The sequence below is a fragment of the Melanerpes formicivorus genome, unplaced genomic scaffold (genome assembly GCF_026170545.1).
Source record: "Melanerpes formicivorus ecotype bairdi unplaced genomic scaffold, bMelFor1.0.p_v2 SCAF_37, whole genome shotgun sequence".
Lineage (NCBI taxonomy): Eukaryota > Metazoa > Chordata > Aves > Piciformes > Picidae > Melanerpes > Melanerpes formicivorus.
In genome coordinates this window covers 2,969,468-2,984,476 of record NW_027142389.1, presented here as the reverse complement: position 1 = coordinate 2,984,476, position 15,009 = coordinate 2,969,468, and the positions used below count along the sequence as shown (strand labels likewise).

Genomic DNA, 15,009 nt, shown 5'->3' with positions numbered 1-15,009 from the left:
CAGGCTGGTGATGGCACCAAGAGCCCTGCAGCATCAGTGCTCTCCCTAGAATCATGGAATCATGGAGCGGTTTGGGTTGGAAGGGACTTTAAAGACCGTTTAGTCCAACCACATTGCCAAGGGCAAGGACACCTTCCACTAACCCAGGTTGCTCAAAGCCCCTTCCAGCCTAGCCTTGGACACTTCCAGGGAGGGGACATCCCCAGCCTCTCTGGGCAACTTGTTCCATCACTGATCCTTCCTCTCCTCCTCCCTGCCCTGTTAAGAGGTGTCAGCAGTGTCCCCTGTCTCATCTCCCTAATCCACACGTGTCTGGGGACCTCCTTGCTCTGTTTCAAGCCTGATACATCCATCAGTCACTGCTCCCTGGGAGCAAAGGGGAAGGGAACTCCAGGGCTTCTGCTCTCCCATGCCACTGCTCCAGCTCTGTGGCTCATCCCTGCTCCATCCAGCTTGGCTGGGCTCCCTGACACAGGCAGAACCATCCTGGCAGCAAATGAAGGGACGTGCTTGTAAACCCCACAGGGACCTTGGTGATTCTGTGGTTCTGTGACCTCTGCAAGAGAAGTAGTAACCTTCAGAGCTGGTGGGACACTGAGCTGGGGTCCCCAGGCAGAGAAGCATGCATCCTGCCTCTGTCCCCTTGGGTATGTCACTCCCAAGGGTAGGGAGGTCCCCAACCTGCCCCAGCAGCTGGTAGCAAGCAAAGTGTGGATCCACGCATGGGCATGCATGCTGTGGGGCTATGCACACTCTGTGCACCCCATGGGGCTGCCCTGGCAGGGGAGTCCCTGCTTTTTCAGTCCTTTCCCCTTTTAGAGAGCCCACCCCTGCTGAGGCCACACAGACAGACACCCCGAGAAGCCCTGCAACAAGTACCAAGAGTGACGCAGACAAACCCTCCCCAGGGACCACAGTGGATGGCAGACATCTCTATCTCACTGTGGCTGAGCTGAATGTCAAAGCAGGCACCACTGCAGGATGGAGAGGCTGCTGGCTGGGCTCCAGCACCCCAGAACCCAGGTCTATGGGTTTAGCTGGGACCAGTAAGGCTCCAGTGAAGCCTCTGTGCTGGGTTCAGCTTGGTGGCCAGCAGCGAGGGGAGAGGGGACAGCCTGCTGCTCCATCTCGCTGCCAGCTCCACATCACTCTGCTCTTCCCATGCCACCTGCATATGAATGAAGGGAAAATAGGACATCAATTACTTTGGTCAGAAATGGAAGTGGTTCTTCAAATGGGCTGGGAGGGCCCCGGGTGGCAGCTCGGTGCACCTCTAATAGCTGCTTAGTGCTGGAGAGCAAAATGCTAATTGAAAGGGCCCAAAGTTCCAGCCCTGCTCTTGAGCTGCTCGCTGAGAAATGAGCATGTGTCTAATTGCCACCAAACTGCCTCCACTGCAGCAGGTCACCATCTCCCTGGGACCTGGTGGCAGGCTGGGGAAAGCCCAGGTGTCACTGGATCAGGTGGCTCTGCTCAGCCTTGCTCCTCACCCTGCTGTTCCTCACCTTGCTGCTCCTCACCTTGCTGCTCCTCACTTTGCTGCTCCTCACCTTGCTGCTTCTCACCTTGTTGCTTCTCACCTTGCTGCTCCTCACTTTGCTGCTCCTCACCTTGCTGCTCCTCACCTTGCTGCTTCTCACCTTGCTGCTCCTCACCTTGCTGCTCCTCACTTTGCTGCTCCTCACCTTGCTGTTCCTCACCTTGCTGCTCCTCACCTTGCTGCTCCTCACCTTGCTGCTTCTCACCTTGCTGCTCCTCACCTTGCTGTTCCTCACTTTGCTGCTTCTCACCTTGCTGTTCCTCACCTTGCTGCTCCTCACCTTGCTGATATCAGATAAGGTAGGAGACAGCTTCACATCCAGCTCAGAGGGCTGTGTGTGTGCCCTGAACATCACAGCCAGGTGGAGGGAGCTGCTGTGTGACACAGGAGCATAGTGCTCCTCCTCGGGAGCAGGGAGGGCCGTGGTTACCGTAGCCAGGCAGCCTGTTTGTTTGGCTTAGGTGCTTGAAGGGGATGGGAACAGGATGTGAGCTAATGTTGGATTGGGGAGTATCTCCACAGCCACTTCCAGCAGAGCTGCACCAAATGCATCTTTAGGGGTAAAGGAAGAAAAGTTCTTGCCAACTTCTTACATCTTGGATACAAAACACTGAAACCAGCCCACGGCAAAGCTTCCAAGCAGAGGGGCTGGGCCTGGACCTGGACCCTACAAGCCCTGTTCCTGGAAGGGCTTTCTTCTTTTTCATCTTGGACTGGGAAGGGCAACCTTGTAATTAGATGGCTGGAAAAGACACCAAGTCTCTGAGATGTTTGGCTGGCTGCTGGGGTGTCCAGAGGGCAGTAATCACTGCTCAGGAGAAGCTGCATCCAGAGCAGCTCACCTCTGCACCAGGGCCCTCTGCAGCCTCTGGAGAACCACCATCAGGACAGGTCTCCCCTCAGCCCACTGCTGCTCTCTGTTGAAGTGAGTCCAGGGTTTGCTGGAATGAATGCCCCACAGTTACCTTTCTCTTTGGAGACTTCTCATCCCATCTACCTGCACCATTATTCTAACTGGTTTGAGGATGTTGGGAGGCTTTCCAAATGCTGTGCCCCAATAGAGGACTGCAGCAGTGGCAGAAGGATGTGTGGCTCACTCTGCTGGTTTCAAGCTGCTGAGAGGACACAGAAGAAATTTAGGTGACCCTGATGGGTGACCTGAGTGGGGGAGTAAAGGTATCAAGAGACGGACACACTCCAACTCCATGCCATCCTCCATGAGCAGAGCTCTTGAGAAGCCTGCTTCTGATGAAGGATGGATCTGGAGTGGAGATGCAGTGTCCTGTATCCCATGGGCATGTGGCTCTGCCCATCCTAAAGCCCCATGCCAGCTCACCAGGCCTCAGTGCTGCTGGTGGTTGGTGCCTTGCGAGGTCTGACTCTGGTGATGAATTACCTCCTGAGCCTGCTCCCTCCTTCACCTCCAGATGTAATTCCAAGTCTCTTAAAACCTCGGTGCTCTCCTCCTCCCTGTGCCAATTAAGCAGTTACACATGGCCCCAGGACAGTATTTTTTGGTGGTGTGCTCAGAGAATAAAAGCAGTGATAAGCCTTCCTCCTGGCCTGCTGCTCTTTGGTCTGAGCTGTTGCTGAGTGCTGGTCCCCTTGATGTGGGGAACCAGGGGACCTGTGAGGATGCCCAGCTGAGCAGCACCTCTGCAGAGCAGTTTGCCCCTGGGGTCAGAGGAGCCCAGCACTGCACTGCCCCTCCACCCTGCCCACATCCTGATGTCTGCTCTGTGTTGCCAGGACGACTGCAGGTAAAGCTGTCTGGGAGCATTTGCATAACCTGCTCCTTCCCCACCTGCACCCTGCCTTTGGAATGTAAAGGAGAGGGGGGGAAAAAAACCCAACAACCCAACCCAGTCTAGAGGAAACAAAGAGTGAAGCCATCTGGTCTTATCCTGCTCCTGGGGTCGGTGCCAGCACTTTCTCCTTTTGCTTTACACAGCAGCAGGATCCAATCTGGTGGAAATGAAGGGTCCTGTCACCCCTCTGTGGGTCCTTGTCAAGCTGGTGAAGGGCCTAGAGAAAAAGTCTTATGAGGAATGATTGAGGGAACTGGGGTTGTTTAGCCTGGAGAGAAGGAGGCTCAGGGGAGACCTTCTTGCTCTCTGCAATTCCCCAAAGGAAGGTTGGAGAGAGGTGGGGGGTGGGTCTCCCAAGGAACAGGTATGAAAGGAAACAGCCTCAAGCTGTGCTGGGAGAGGATTAGTTTGGACATGAGGAACAATTTCTTCACTGAAAAGGCTGTCAAGCTCTGGAACAGGCTGTCCAGAGATGTATTGGAATCCCCATCCCTGGAGGGGTTTGAGTGTTGTGCTGATATGGTGCTGAGTGACACGATGTAGTGGTGATCTGGCAGTGCTGGGTTAAGAGTTGGACTCGATGATCTTAAAAGTCTCCTTTCCAGCAAAAATGATTCTTCAGTTCTATGATTCTATGCTTCAGATGCACATGGTTATACCTGCTGCCTTGAGGCACCCCCCAAACCATGCCTAACTGGGCATCCAGCCTGGAAAGCCATTGATGGATGAGTCCTGATGTGGTCCCTGGGTCAGGCTAGCTGCATAGTCTGGCTGGGGATAACAGACCTTGCTGAAGCCCACTCTGTCCCACTCCACACTGTGCTGAGCTCCAGAAGAGCAGGGATGGGTGCTTGCTTCCTGACCCATCACAGAGCAGTAGAGGTTGGAAGGGACCTTGAAAGATCATTGAGTCTAACCCCCTGTGCCAGAGCAGGATCACCTAGAGCAGGTCACAGAGGAACACATCCAGGTGGGTTTTGAATATCTCCAGAGAAGGAGACCCCACAACTTCTCTGGGCAGCCCATTCCAGTGTTTTGTCACCCCCATCACTTCTCATCCTAACCAGCCTGCTGCAGGAGAGAGGAGAGAAAAGGAGGGAGAGAGAGGCCCCCCATGAAATGGAGATTTATGGTCACTGGCAACACGTTTGAAGGACTCACAGAGACCTCCAGGTTTTTATGAGCAATGGTTAGCATTGAGTGGCTGCTTCAGTAGATCTCTGCAAATCCCCAGCACAGTGTGTCCAGCTCAAATTGGAAGAGAAAAAGGTTTAGCTGAGAAGATAGGGAGGAAATGGGAGCATAAAGCATGTTTTACATCGTGTCAGAGGAACATGGCATTTACAGCACCGCTGTGTTAAACAAACGCTGGAGGCAAGCAGCAAAGCGAAGGGTGGAGCAGAGCAGCTCCCCTTGGAGCACCAGAGGTGTGGTTTGCTCTGGTGAGCTTTTCCCTGGGATGGAAGGGAAGGGCACAGGTGCTTCTCCTGCTCCTCTCCAGACAGGTGCTGGCACCAGGGGCACTGTGTCTGACTGTGGCAGGGGACAGCCGATGCCACCACATCCGTGTTAGGCAGCACGGGAGGATATTCCCCCGGGAGCCACAGGCTCTGCTTCAGTTTTACCTGCCAGTATGACTCTAACCTTCTTGTCCAGAGCTTGCTGGGCATGGATCCTTTCTTGCTGGGCTACGTGTCTCTGCCTCAGCCCCTCCTGTGCTGTCACAGCTGGGTACCTGGGACACAGCACCCCAGGGGCTCAGCCCTGTGCAGAGCCCAGGCAAGCACAGGCAGGCTGCTGTACCAGGTTACGTGCTCCCACAGCTACTCCCATCTCACCTGCCTGAGGGAGGAGACATAAACTCTCTCTATAAACCCTCCCCAGTGCAGCTGGAGGACCAGCTTGGCTGCAGCAGCAAAGGGTTTGCTGCAGGGGTTCTGAGAAAGGCAGCTTCCTTCTCCATCCTCTCCATTAGCATTACTGGAGCAAAGGTGGGGTGTGTTTCAGTTCCTGGTTTGAAGAAGGGCAGCTCTGCTCTGCTCTGCTCTGGTAAGACCTCACCTGGAGTACTGCATCCAGCTCCGGAGCCCTCAGCCCAGGAAGGACATAGACCTGATGGAGCAGGTCCTGAGGAGGGCCACAAAAGTCATCAGGGAGCTGGAACACCTCTGCTACAAGGACAGGCTGAGGGAGCTGAGGTTGTTCAGCCTGCAGAAGAGAAGGCTCTGGGAAGATCTAAGGGCAGCATTCTAGTACCTGAAGGGGACTACAAGAAGGCTGCAGAGGGACCATTTACAAAAGCCTGCAGTGGTAGGGCAAGGGCAGTGGCTTGAAATTGAAGAGGAGATTTAGATTGGATGTTAGGAACAGGTTCTGCACCAGGAGGCTGCAGGAACACTGCAACAGGTTGCCCAGGGAGGTAATTGAGGCCCCATCCCTGGAGATGTTCAAGGTCAGGCTGGACAAGGCTCTGAGCAAGCTGCTCTAGTGGAGGCTGTCCCTGCTGAGTGCAGGGGGGTTGGACTGGATGCCCTTTGGAGGTCCCTTCCAACCCAAACCATTCTATGACTCTGGCAGGGCAGTGAGCAGCCACAGGCCAGCCAGTGCTTTCCAAGGTGTGCAGGACCTTGGGGGTGATCCTGCTTTGTAAGGGAAAGCTTCTCCTCCCAGGGCTGCTTTGCCCTGTCCCCCTCAGGTGCCAACACCTCTGTAACCTCTCTGCCGTGACCCTTTTTGTAGCAGTGCTGCGTGAAGCACAATTAAGATGCTCATTTCTCAGCGTCTCCAGCAGCGAGCAGCCAGCTGCTTCCCTCCACACTGCTGGCTCTGACCTTCCTCTTCTCCTCTGCCACCGATCAGCCCTGAGGCCGCTGCAGATGGGCAGAGGGACGCAGGACAAACAGGAAAGTCACCGCCGGCTGCGCGCAGGGCGCTTCCAGCGCCGCAGCTCCGTGCCCAGCACTCAGCCCAGCTGCAGAGCAGGCAGCGGCAGCAGGCGGGGGGTCAGAGGCGTCAATCCCCCCGCAGACAGCCCTGCCTTGTGCCGGTGTGGCTTCCTGTCTTGAGGAATGCTTGCTTTCATTCACCCAGGGCTCTCGCACGGCAGCCCGGCAGCCCCAGGCTACCAGGAAATTTATTAGACTTGTAAAACTTCAGGGCTCAAATCTAATTGTCTCCTTCTCCCCCAGAGCCCCCGAGGGAAGTTCTTTGATTTAAGCCCTGATGCTAGACCGAGTGAGCTGGAGCTCCAAGTCAAATGAGCAATTTGTGTGAGGGCCAAAGGATAATCACAGCCCCCGTTGCTGGGAAGCTGGGAATCCAGGGAGCAGCTTGTGTCCTGGCTGAGGTGCACCCCTTCCTTGAGGACAGGGCCAAAGGATAATCACAGCCCCCGTTGCTGGGAAGCTGGGAATCCAGGGAGCAGCTTGTGTCCTGGCTGAGGTGCACCCCTTCCTTGAGGACAGGGCCAAAGGATAATCACAGCCCCTGTTGCTGGGAAGCTGGGAATCCAGGGAGCAGCTTGTGTCCTGGCTGCACCCCTTCCTTGAGGACATCACTCCATCTCACTTGCCCCAGACTGGGACGCAGCTAAGAGACATCTCAGTTCACCATGGCAGCAGCTAAGGGGACAAACAGTGCTTATTTCTTCAGCATCACCCTGAAGGTGAACAAAAGTCCATCTGGTGTGGGTTCTGCTTGTGTGGCTGCAAGCCTGGAATGTGCAGAGGATCAGGGAAACTGCTGTGATGGGGATGAAGTTGTTTTAGTCTCACAGGGACTTCCAGCTGAGTGAGGTTTTGCTCAGCCATACAAAGCAGCAGCTCCAGCTGGGTGGGAAGTGGAGAAGCGGCCAAGTACTGGGGAGGCTGGAAACAGAAGGTGCCTCAGCAATGAAGGGGCTGGAGGCTTCCTTTTTATTCAGGAAGAGGCAAAGGTCAGGAGCTGCAAGTGGACTGAGGACATTGCCCTTACAGAAAGAGATTTTTTGGGAAGACAGCTCTGCCTGGGGCTGCTGCACATCCCATCCTCTTCACCCATCCCCATCCTGACTTGTGAGCACCTAGCCTCAGAAAGGGTGAAGAGTGATACTCTGTGGGGGTGCTGGAGGAGAAGGGTCATCTCAACCAGTCCTCTCCCAGCCTGGATCTCACATGCTTTGGGTCCTTGCTCTGCTGGCCCGTGCCCATGGCAGCAGCTGAGCTCCAGGAAGGGCTGAAGTGTGGCTGCCAAATGGGGATGTTGAGCATGGAGGCCTGGAGAGCGGAGCTGCTGTCCTGGTGGCTCTGGACTTGCAGATGGAGCAAAAGCCCCACATGGTGTGCACATCTAAAGCTGAACTTGCAGCCTTCCTTGGCTTCTGGCTTCTTGATGCTGGCAAGCTCCTCGCAGGCAAATTGCAAATAAGAAAGGAAGTTTAAATTCGCTCACCAGAAATAGCTTATTTCTGGATTTGCAAGTTGTCTGGGAGCTGCTCCTCTCATTTGCATTTGGGAGGAGCAAGGCAGGGAAAGAGAGAAAGAAGAAAATGCAAAATACAAAGAGGGTAGAAAGCTGAGGTCTGGCTGGAGCCCAGAGCTGTGTGTGACAACAGAAGCCCAGGAGAAGTTGGTGAAGGGTCCGGAGCACAAGGCCTGTGATGAGCAGCTGAGGGAACTAGAGTTGTTTAGCCTGGAGAAAAGGACGTTCTGGGGAGGCCTTCTTGCTCTCTACACCTCCCCAGAAGAAGGTTGGAGGAAGGTGGAGGCATCAAAGTCCCCATCCCTGGAGGGATTTATCAGCTGTGTAGATGTGGTGTTGAAAACATGGTTTAGTGCTAACCTGGCAGTGCTGGCTTGAGGGTTGGACTCGATGGCCTGGAAGGTCTCTTCCAACCAAACCAATCCTGCGATTCTATTCTGTGGGATGCTCTGAGCAGTCTGAGCTGTGATCCCCAAGCACCAGGCCATGGAGGGAGGTGACAACAGCCCCTTCCCAGACAACCCTGCCACCATCATCTTTGGCAGTGCACTCAGCTGTGCCTCTCATTAACAGAAATTAATGGCTCCAGTGCAGGGAGTGGATCAGGGCAGATTTATGGGAAGGGATTAAAAGAACTAAATATACGTGGTTTGGTGGAGAGATGTTTAAAGGAAAGGGCATGTGTGTATAGGGAGGGAGTGAAGAGTACAATAACAGTCTATAAATATTTGAAGGTGTAGGCACCAAGAAGCAGATTGATTTATTCATGGCAATGTAAATGGGATGTAGCTAAGAGGGAGAGAGTCACGATGGGGAGAAGTCACAGAAGTTTCCCTGCAGAAGGAGCAAGGAGTCCACATCCTGGGCTCAGCGCCTGCAGGAGATGCTGAGCAGGAAGGGCCAAGCTGTCCAGCTTTGGCCCAAGTGTGCCATAATGTCTGCAGACATCGCCTGCAGAGATGGTCTAGGCCCAGGCCCTGTGGGCTCTATTAAACTCAGTATACCATCAGGCATCCATAACGGAGCTCAGACGATGCCTCCTCCTCCTCCTCCTTCCCCCCGCCCCTCATGGTGCCAAGCTGTTCATGTGTAAGGCGAACATGTTGGGCAGGACACGAGCTCCACGTCCTGCCCGGTTTTGTGGCATCCCTCCCCCCTCCCCCTCATTCTCAGCCCACCACGGGGGTGTCATGTTCCCCCTCCCAAGCGTGCCACGCTGGGTGGCAGAGCCTGGCTGGCATCGCCACAGCCGCCGCGCGCGGTGTGAAGGCGACAGATGGGAGCGGGGAAGGCTCAGGCTGCCTGTGCCAGGGTGAAAATGGCTCAGCTGCAAATGAATATTTCCAGAAACCTCGTCTTCCTTGCTTTATAATTATGAGCAGATTTTCTTGTGGATAAAAGGGAGGCTGCTTTCAAGAAAGCAATGACCCTGTGTGGGAAGAACTGATTCTTCTTGGAAAAAAAACATGGTGCCTTGAGTGGGTTTAACTCTTCTGCTTCCTCCAGGCTCCAGGCAGGAGCAGATTCGCTGCTTCCCAATTCCCATCAGCCAGCTCTGAGCCTGAGGCTTGGTGCTGGCAACCTCCCAGTGCAGAAACCAGAGACCATTTTAAACCAACAAGTTCCTCCTTGCAGGCTGTGTGCGGAGGGGCTGCGATCTCAGTGAAGAACCTCTTGGAGCTTCCGTGGCAAGGGGGACTCCAGATGCGGAGATCTCTGTCATGGTGACTGGGAGGCAGTGGTGGGAGGTGTGAGACAGTGGTGTTGTCTGTCTGACACTGACCATGAGGGGCTAAACCTGCCCCATCCCCCCATAGAATCATGGAATGGTTTGAGTGGGAGGAAACCTTTAAAGATCACCCAGACCAATACCCTGCAGCGAGCAGAGACATCTTCAGCTAAAGCAGGTTACTTAGCCTGGAGAAAAGGAGACTCAGGGCAAGACATTCTCTCTCTTTACAACTTCCTGAATGGAGGTTGGAATGAGGTTGGGGTCATAGAATCATAGAATCAACAAGGTTGGAAGAGACTGCAGAGATCATCAAGTCCAACCTATCACCCAACACCTCATAACTAAACCATAGCTTCAAGTGCCACGTCCAATCCCCTCTTGAACACCTCCAGGGATGGGGACTCCACCACCTCCCTGGGCAACACATTCCAATGGCCAATGACTCTCTCTGGGAAGAACTTTCTCCTAACATCCAGCCTAAACCTCCCCTGGCACAGCTTGAGACTGTGTCCTCTTGTTCTGGGGCTGGTTGCCTGGGAGAAGAGACCAACCCCCTCCTGGCTACAACCTCCCTTCAGGTAGTTGTAGAGAGCAAGAAGGTCTCCTCTGAGCCTCCTCTTCTCCAGGCTAAGCAACCCCAGCTCCCTCAGCCTCTCCTCACAGGGCTGTGCTCCAGACACCTCCCCAGCCTCGTTGCCCTTCTCTGGACACCTTCAAGAGTCTCAATGTCCTTCTTAAATCGATCAGTCAGTCCTCCCAAGGAACAAGCAACAGGAAGAGGAAACAGATTCAAGTTGTGCCAGGGAAGCTTGAAGTTGGACATGAGGAACAATTTCTTCCCCAAAGGAGTTGCCAAGGCCTGGAACAGGCTGCGCAGGGCAGTGTTGGAATCCTCATCCCTGGATGGGTTTCAAAGCCTTGGAGATGTGGCACTGAGGAACATGGCTTAGTCTTGGCTTGAGGGAGGGTTGGACTTGATGATCTCAAAGGTCTCTTCCAACCCAAATGACTCCAGTCCTCAGCACCTCATGAGTCAGGAGGGCTGGGAGAGAGGATTCCCTTCCCCGCACCCCACTGCGTCAGAAGGGGCCAGGAAAACTCTCGCGACAGCTGTGACAAGTCGAAGGGCTCCTTGGAAGTTCTCCCTCAGCCTCTTGAAGCTGATTCCTCTAACAGCCATCTTATTAGAGAGCTTCTGGGAGATCTTTGAACAGCTTTCTGCGTGGAAACAAATCTGCCTCTCCGGCAGCCGCGTCCCTGTGTTTCTTTTGATACCGATAATGATCTTACATTGCTCCGCAGCCTTTCATCTGGCTGGGTCCTAATGAGCCTCACAGACAAACCTGCAAGCTCTGCGCAGAGATCACCTCTCCCAGCAATGCCAGGCAGTGGCTGTGGCAGGTGTCTGCAGGAGGCAGCAGGAGAGGTTGATTTTGGGGGTGGTTTGTTGGGGTTTTCTTTTCGGGGTAGTTCTGTTTTGGATGTGGTTTATTTGGGTTATTTATTGCAATCGCAGGCAGCCTTTTAGAGAAGTGGGATTTGGCAGGCTGAAATTTGGCTGGGACAACAAAGTTCTCTCTCTCTCTCTCTCTTTCCTTTTTGGATCCTCTCCTTCAGCACATATTTCACCCTTCTTGGTGCCAGGGAAGTGATCACTTCCCGACGGCTGCACCTCCTGCCTGGCATGGCAGAGGGCAGCTCCAGTGCTCTGCTAACTGTTTAACATATTCTATAGGCAGGGTAACGATGCCAAGAGGAGAGAGCCCTGCCAGAACAGCCCGTTGCCCGTGCCTGCGGTGCTCAGCAGAGAAGAGAGCCTTGGATGGAGGTGCTGCATCCATTACAGCTGCCAGCTGTCCAGGGGTTCTGCTTCCATTTGTTCTCGCCGCCGTTTCTCAACGATGCCCTGAACGATGCAGTAGGCTGGGATGTGGTCCCTCATCAGCAGCTTTTGTCCTGACAACTGGTGTGTTCAAGGGTACAGGCATCACCTTGAAAGCAGGGCTCTGCCTCCCTGGAGTCGCATTCCTTCCCAGTCCATCAGGCCAAATTTAGCTTTGCTGTGAATAACAGTGGTCCCCTAGCAAAGCACACCTCCTCCCCATCCATCTAGGGAACGATTCGTTTCCTCCCCATAGCAACAAGCCCAGGAGTCAGTCATAAGTGGAGACAAAAAGGCAAGAGCTGGGAACATCCTCAATGCCCCCAGTTTCGGGTTTTTTTTTCAGCCGGTCTACTACCTAATGATCGCTGAGCAAGGAGGAAGCTGCAGCTTCTGTTGCTCAGATGTCACTGCTGTCTTTTACCTCCTGCAGACTTGCCTGCCCCCTGCTCTGCCCCACCAATGAGGCTGCCCCCCTCCTCCTCCTCCTCCTCCTTCTTTTTAAGCATCTTTCACCAGGAAATAGGTTGTCCTCACACAGAACAGCCACCCACCCCCTGGGGGCAGTACCTGGGTGGCACAGTCACGGTGCCTCCTGGGGGTGTGCCACCTCGGTCAGGTTGTGCTCCTTCCTTTTGGCCCTTCAGTTCACAAATTCTTTCAACCCTTTGGGGTTTCTGTGGAAGCAAATTCTTTTCTCTCCTCTGTTTCTCTTCCTCTCAAGCTGACCCCTCCTGAGAGCCCTTTTATCCTCTTTTATCTCCATTTCCACCTTTCTTTCAGCCGTGGCTGTGTTAACCCTTCCCTTGCAAACTGTTTGTAAAAAAAATTGTGCTGGCTCAGGAGATATTTTGTTGGAAGAGCAAACTCCCTGTGTGCTGGTTGGCTGCCTTGGTGTAATCCCAGAATCCCAGCAGGGTGGGGGTTGGAAGGGACCTCTGGGAATCATCTAGTCCTGCTAAAGCAGGGGCACCCACTGCAGCTTGCCCAGGATCACACCCAGGCAGGTTTGGAATCTCTCAGAGATACCTGCTGGGCATCATGGCAACACATCAAAGAAGGGAGCTGGAGGTGTCCTGGGGTGTCTTCAGGATTGGCTCTTGCTGCTGCTCAAGAGCGGTCCTGCTCCCCTTGGCTTAGCTGTGGCAGCATGGAGCTGGGCACCATCGTGGCTGCTGGGGAGACTGGTGGACGGCTTGGCTTACCCTGCCTGCAGCTTATCAGCTGGCTGGCCAGGCATGGCGTGTCTCCTCTCCCTCCCCTCTCCCCTCCCTGGAGTGGTGGTGCTGGCACTGCAGCGTTTCCCATATTTATGGCAGTAAAGCTGTAATCTCCCTTGATCCTCAGAAACCTCCAGGAGAGATTGATGGAAGCCCAGGTCAGCCATTAGTGACCGCTGCATAAATCACCCTTATTAGCCAAGCTGCCTTGGCAAGGCGTGCTGATATATGGACCTGCAAGGTCTGTGAAGCATTAAGAGCTCATGACTCCATACCTGGGACAGGCAAGGATCCCTGCTGTGTGAGCACCTTATCTGGACAGGGGCGGGCTGGAGTCTCCTTCTGGCCCTTCTTTTTGTTGTCTGTGAGTTTTTATCCCTGCCCAGAACCACTTGGTAGTTTTTAATCAATCCCAGACTCTGCTCTGGGCTGGCTGCTGAGATGATGAACAGCAGTGAAGGGGAACCCACTTGGAGTGGTGGCTCTCTAAGAGAGGAAGTGCCCTGAGCCTGAGCAGACATCCCTCTGAGGAGCCTGAGGCGTTGGAGTAAGCCAGCAGCAGAGCATTTCCCTGTGCTGGAGCTGAGGGTTATCTCTGGCTTTCATTCCTGTCTGCTCATCTGGAAGCCTGAAACTACCAAACCCTGACATGTAGCCGTGCAGACAGGCTGCTCCCATCCCAGGGTTTGACTTGGAGTTGGGAGAACATCAAGGAGTTTGGGATGGAGGCTCAGGGTAGAGCGTGGATGCCTCTGGAGTGCCGTGCTCCTGGCTGGCAGCCTGGGAGATGTGCTGGCATCAGCAGCTTTGGCTCCCGTGACACTGTGCCAGTGAAACCCTGGAAGCCCCAGCGTGTGCCTGGTGCTCATATGGGAGCCTCCATCCCACTTCCCAGCGTGTGCAAGGGCTGGAGGGCAGCGGGCAGAGCACAGCTTGGGCATAAAGGGCATGAGAAGTGCCAGGAAGATGGCACGTGGAGGAGCCCAGCAGGGAGAGAAAGGCCCAGGGGGAGATGAGTTCAGTGCTCCCTGTGGGCATTTTCCCTTTAGAAACAGGACATGAGCACTGCTCTCCTGAATGCTTCTTCACGGTGGGAACGCTGTATGCAGAGAGTGCTCATGGATTGGGGAATCAGACAGCCCAAGGCCATCAGTCTCATGGGGCTGTTGGCATGGCAGTTGGTGTGACTCCAATGGGAAGAGCCACCGTGGCCCTGTAGCTTCTGTGGATGTTTGCAGCTGGTTAACTCACCCTGAGGCTGTGGGGGCTGTGGGGTGCTGTCCATGATTCCAGACTCAAAGCAAGTGGGATTGGTTCCTCTGCATCCCCTGGGCACACCTCAGGCACACAAGAAGTCCTGGTTGCATTGGCTTTCTGCTCATGGAGGGGACTGATCATACAATCATGGAATGGTTTGGGTGGGAAGGAACCTTTAAAGGCTACCTACTATGATTCCACCTACAGTCAGGAGGGACATCTTCAGCCAGAGCAGGTTGCTCAGGGTCCTGTCCAGCCAGGCCTGGAATGTTTCCAGGGATGAGGCATCTCCCTTCTCTCTTGGCAGCCTGGGTGAGTGTCTCACCACCCTCTGTGTAAAGAATTTCTTCCTTTCATCCAGTCTAAACCTCTCTTTTCTAGTGTAAAACATCACCTCTCATCCTGTCACTACAGACTTCTCTCCTGGCTTGTCATGAGGGTGCTGATGCTGTTACAGTTCTGTTTTGAGCACTGCAGGGAAAGCTTAATTATTTTCAAACCCATTTTCCTCTATGAACTGAGGGGAAAAAAAAAAGGAAACAACAACTGGGAGAAGAGCTACAGACAAACAGAACCAGATCAGGGGATGTCTTTATTCCTGGCAGCTCTTCTCTTCCCCTACTCCTTCACCCACCCAACCCAAGTGCTAGCCCACCCCGAGCATCCCTCAGGGTGGGAATCATCAGTGGAAGACAGGGTGCAATCGGGGCGGTGCTAGTTTCAGCAAAGGGCTTATTAGAAGTGCCTGTAGCTGAGGAGTGAATCTTTCCTCCCTTCTCTTCAGCTGCAGCACCAGGCCTCCCGTGCCAGCGTTAGGTTAAATGTCCAATTAGTCTCTCGCACTTGGTCGTTAATGGCTGTTAGTTGTTGCTGAGTGAGAGCCGGGGGGATCCATTAACTCCTCTTCCTCCTCGGGCTGGCCAGCTGGCTTGGGCTGGCTCCAGCTTTGCTTTTTGGGGTCTGCCACCATGCAGAAATCTGGCTTTTCGTCTCCTGGGAAGTGCTGTGATGCATTCCCTGCCTCCAGGCTGGTCCATAACCCCAGGTTTTGGCCAGATGATGGGGCAGGGTGGGTGGGGGAAGTGGGTGGGAACAAAGGGAGCCACTGGGGC

The 15,009-nt window shown here is 54.3% G+C and overlaps 1 protein-coding gene across 1 annotated transcript in view; it reads right to left on the bottom strand.

Annotated features, from left to right (window-relative positions):
- Positions 1-1,473: 1,473 nt before the first annotated feature.
- The window catches only part of LOC137450655 (ribosome-binding protein 1-like), a 90,367-nt gene continuing 76,831 nt past the window's right edge, over positions 1,474-15,009 (bottom strand). Inside the window, exon 4 of the mRNA XM_068157465.1 lies at positions 1,474-1,824. Coding sequence (XP_068013566.1) covers positions 1,474-1,824 — 351 coding nt within the window. The remainder of the gene's footprint in view (positions 1,825-15,009) is intronic.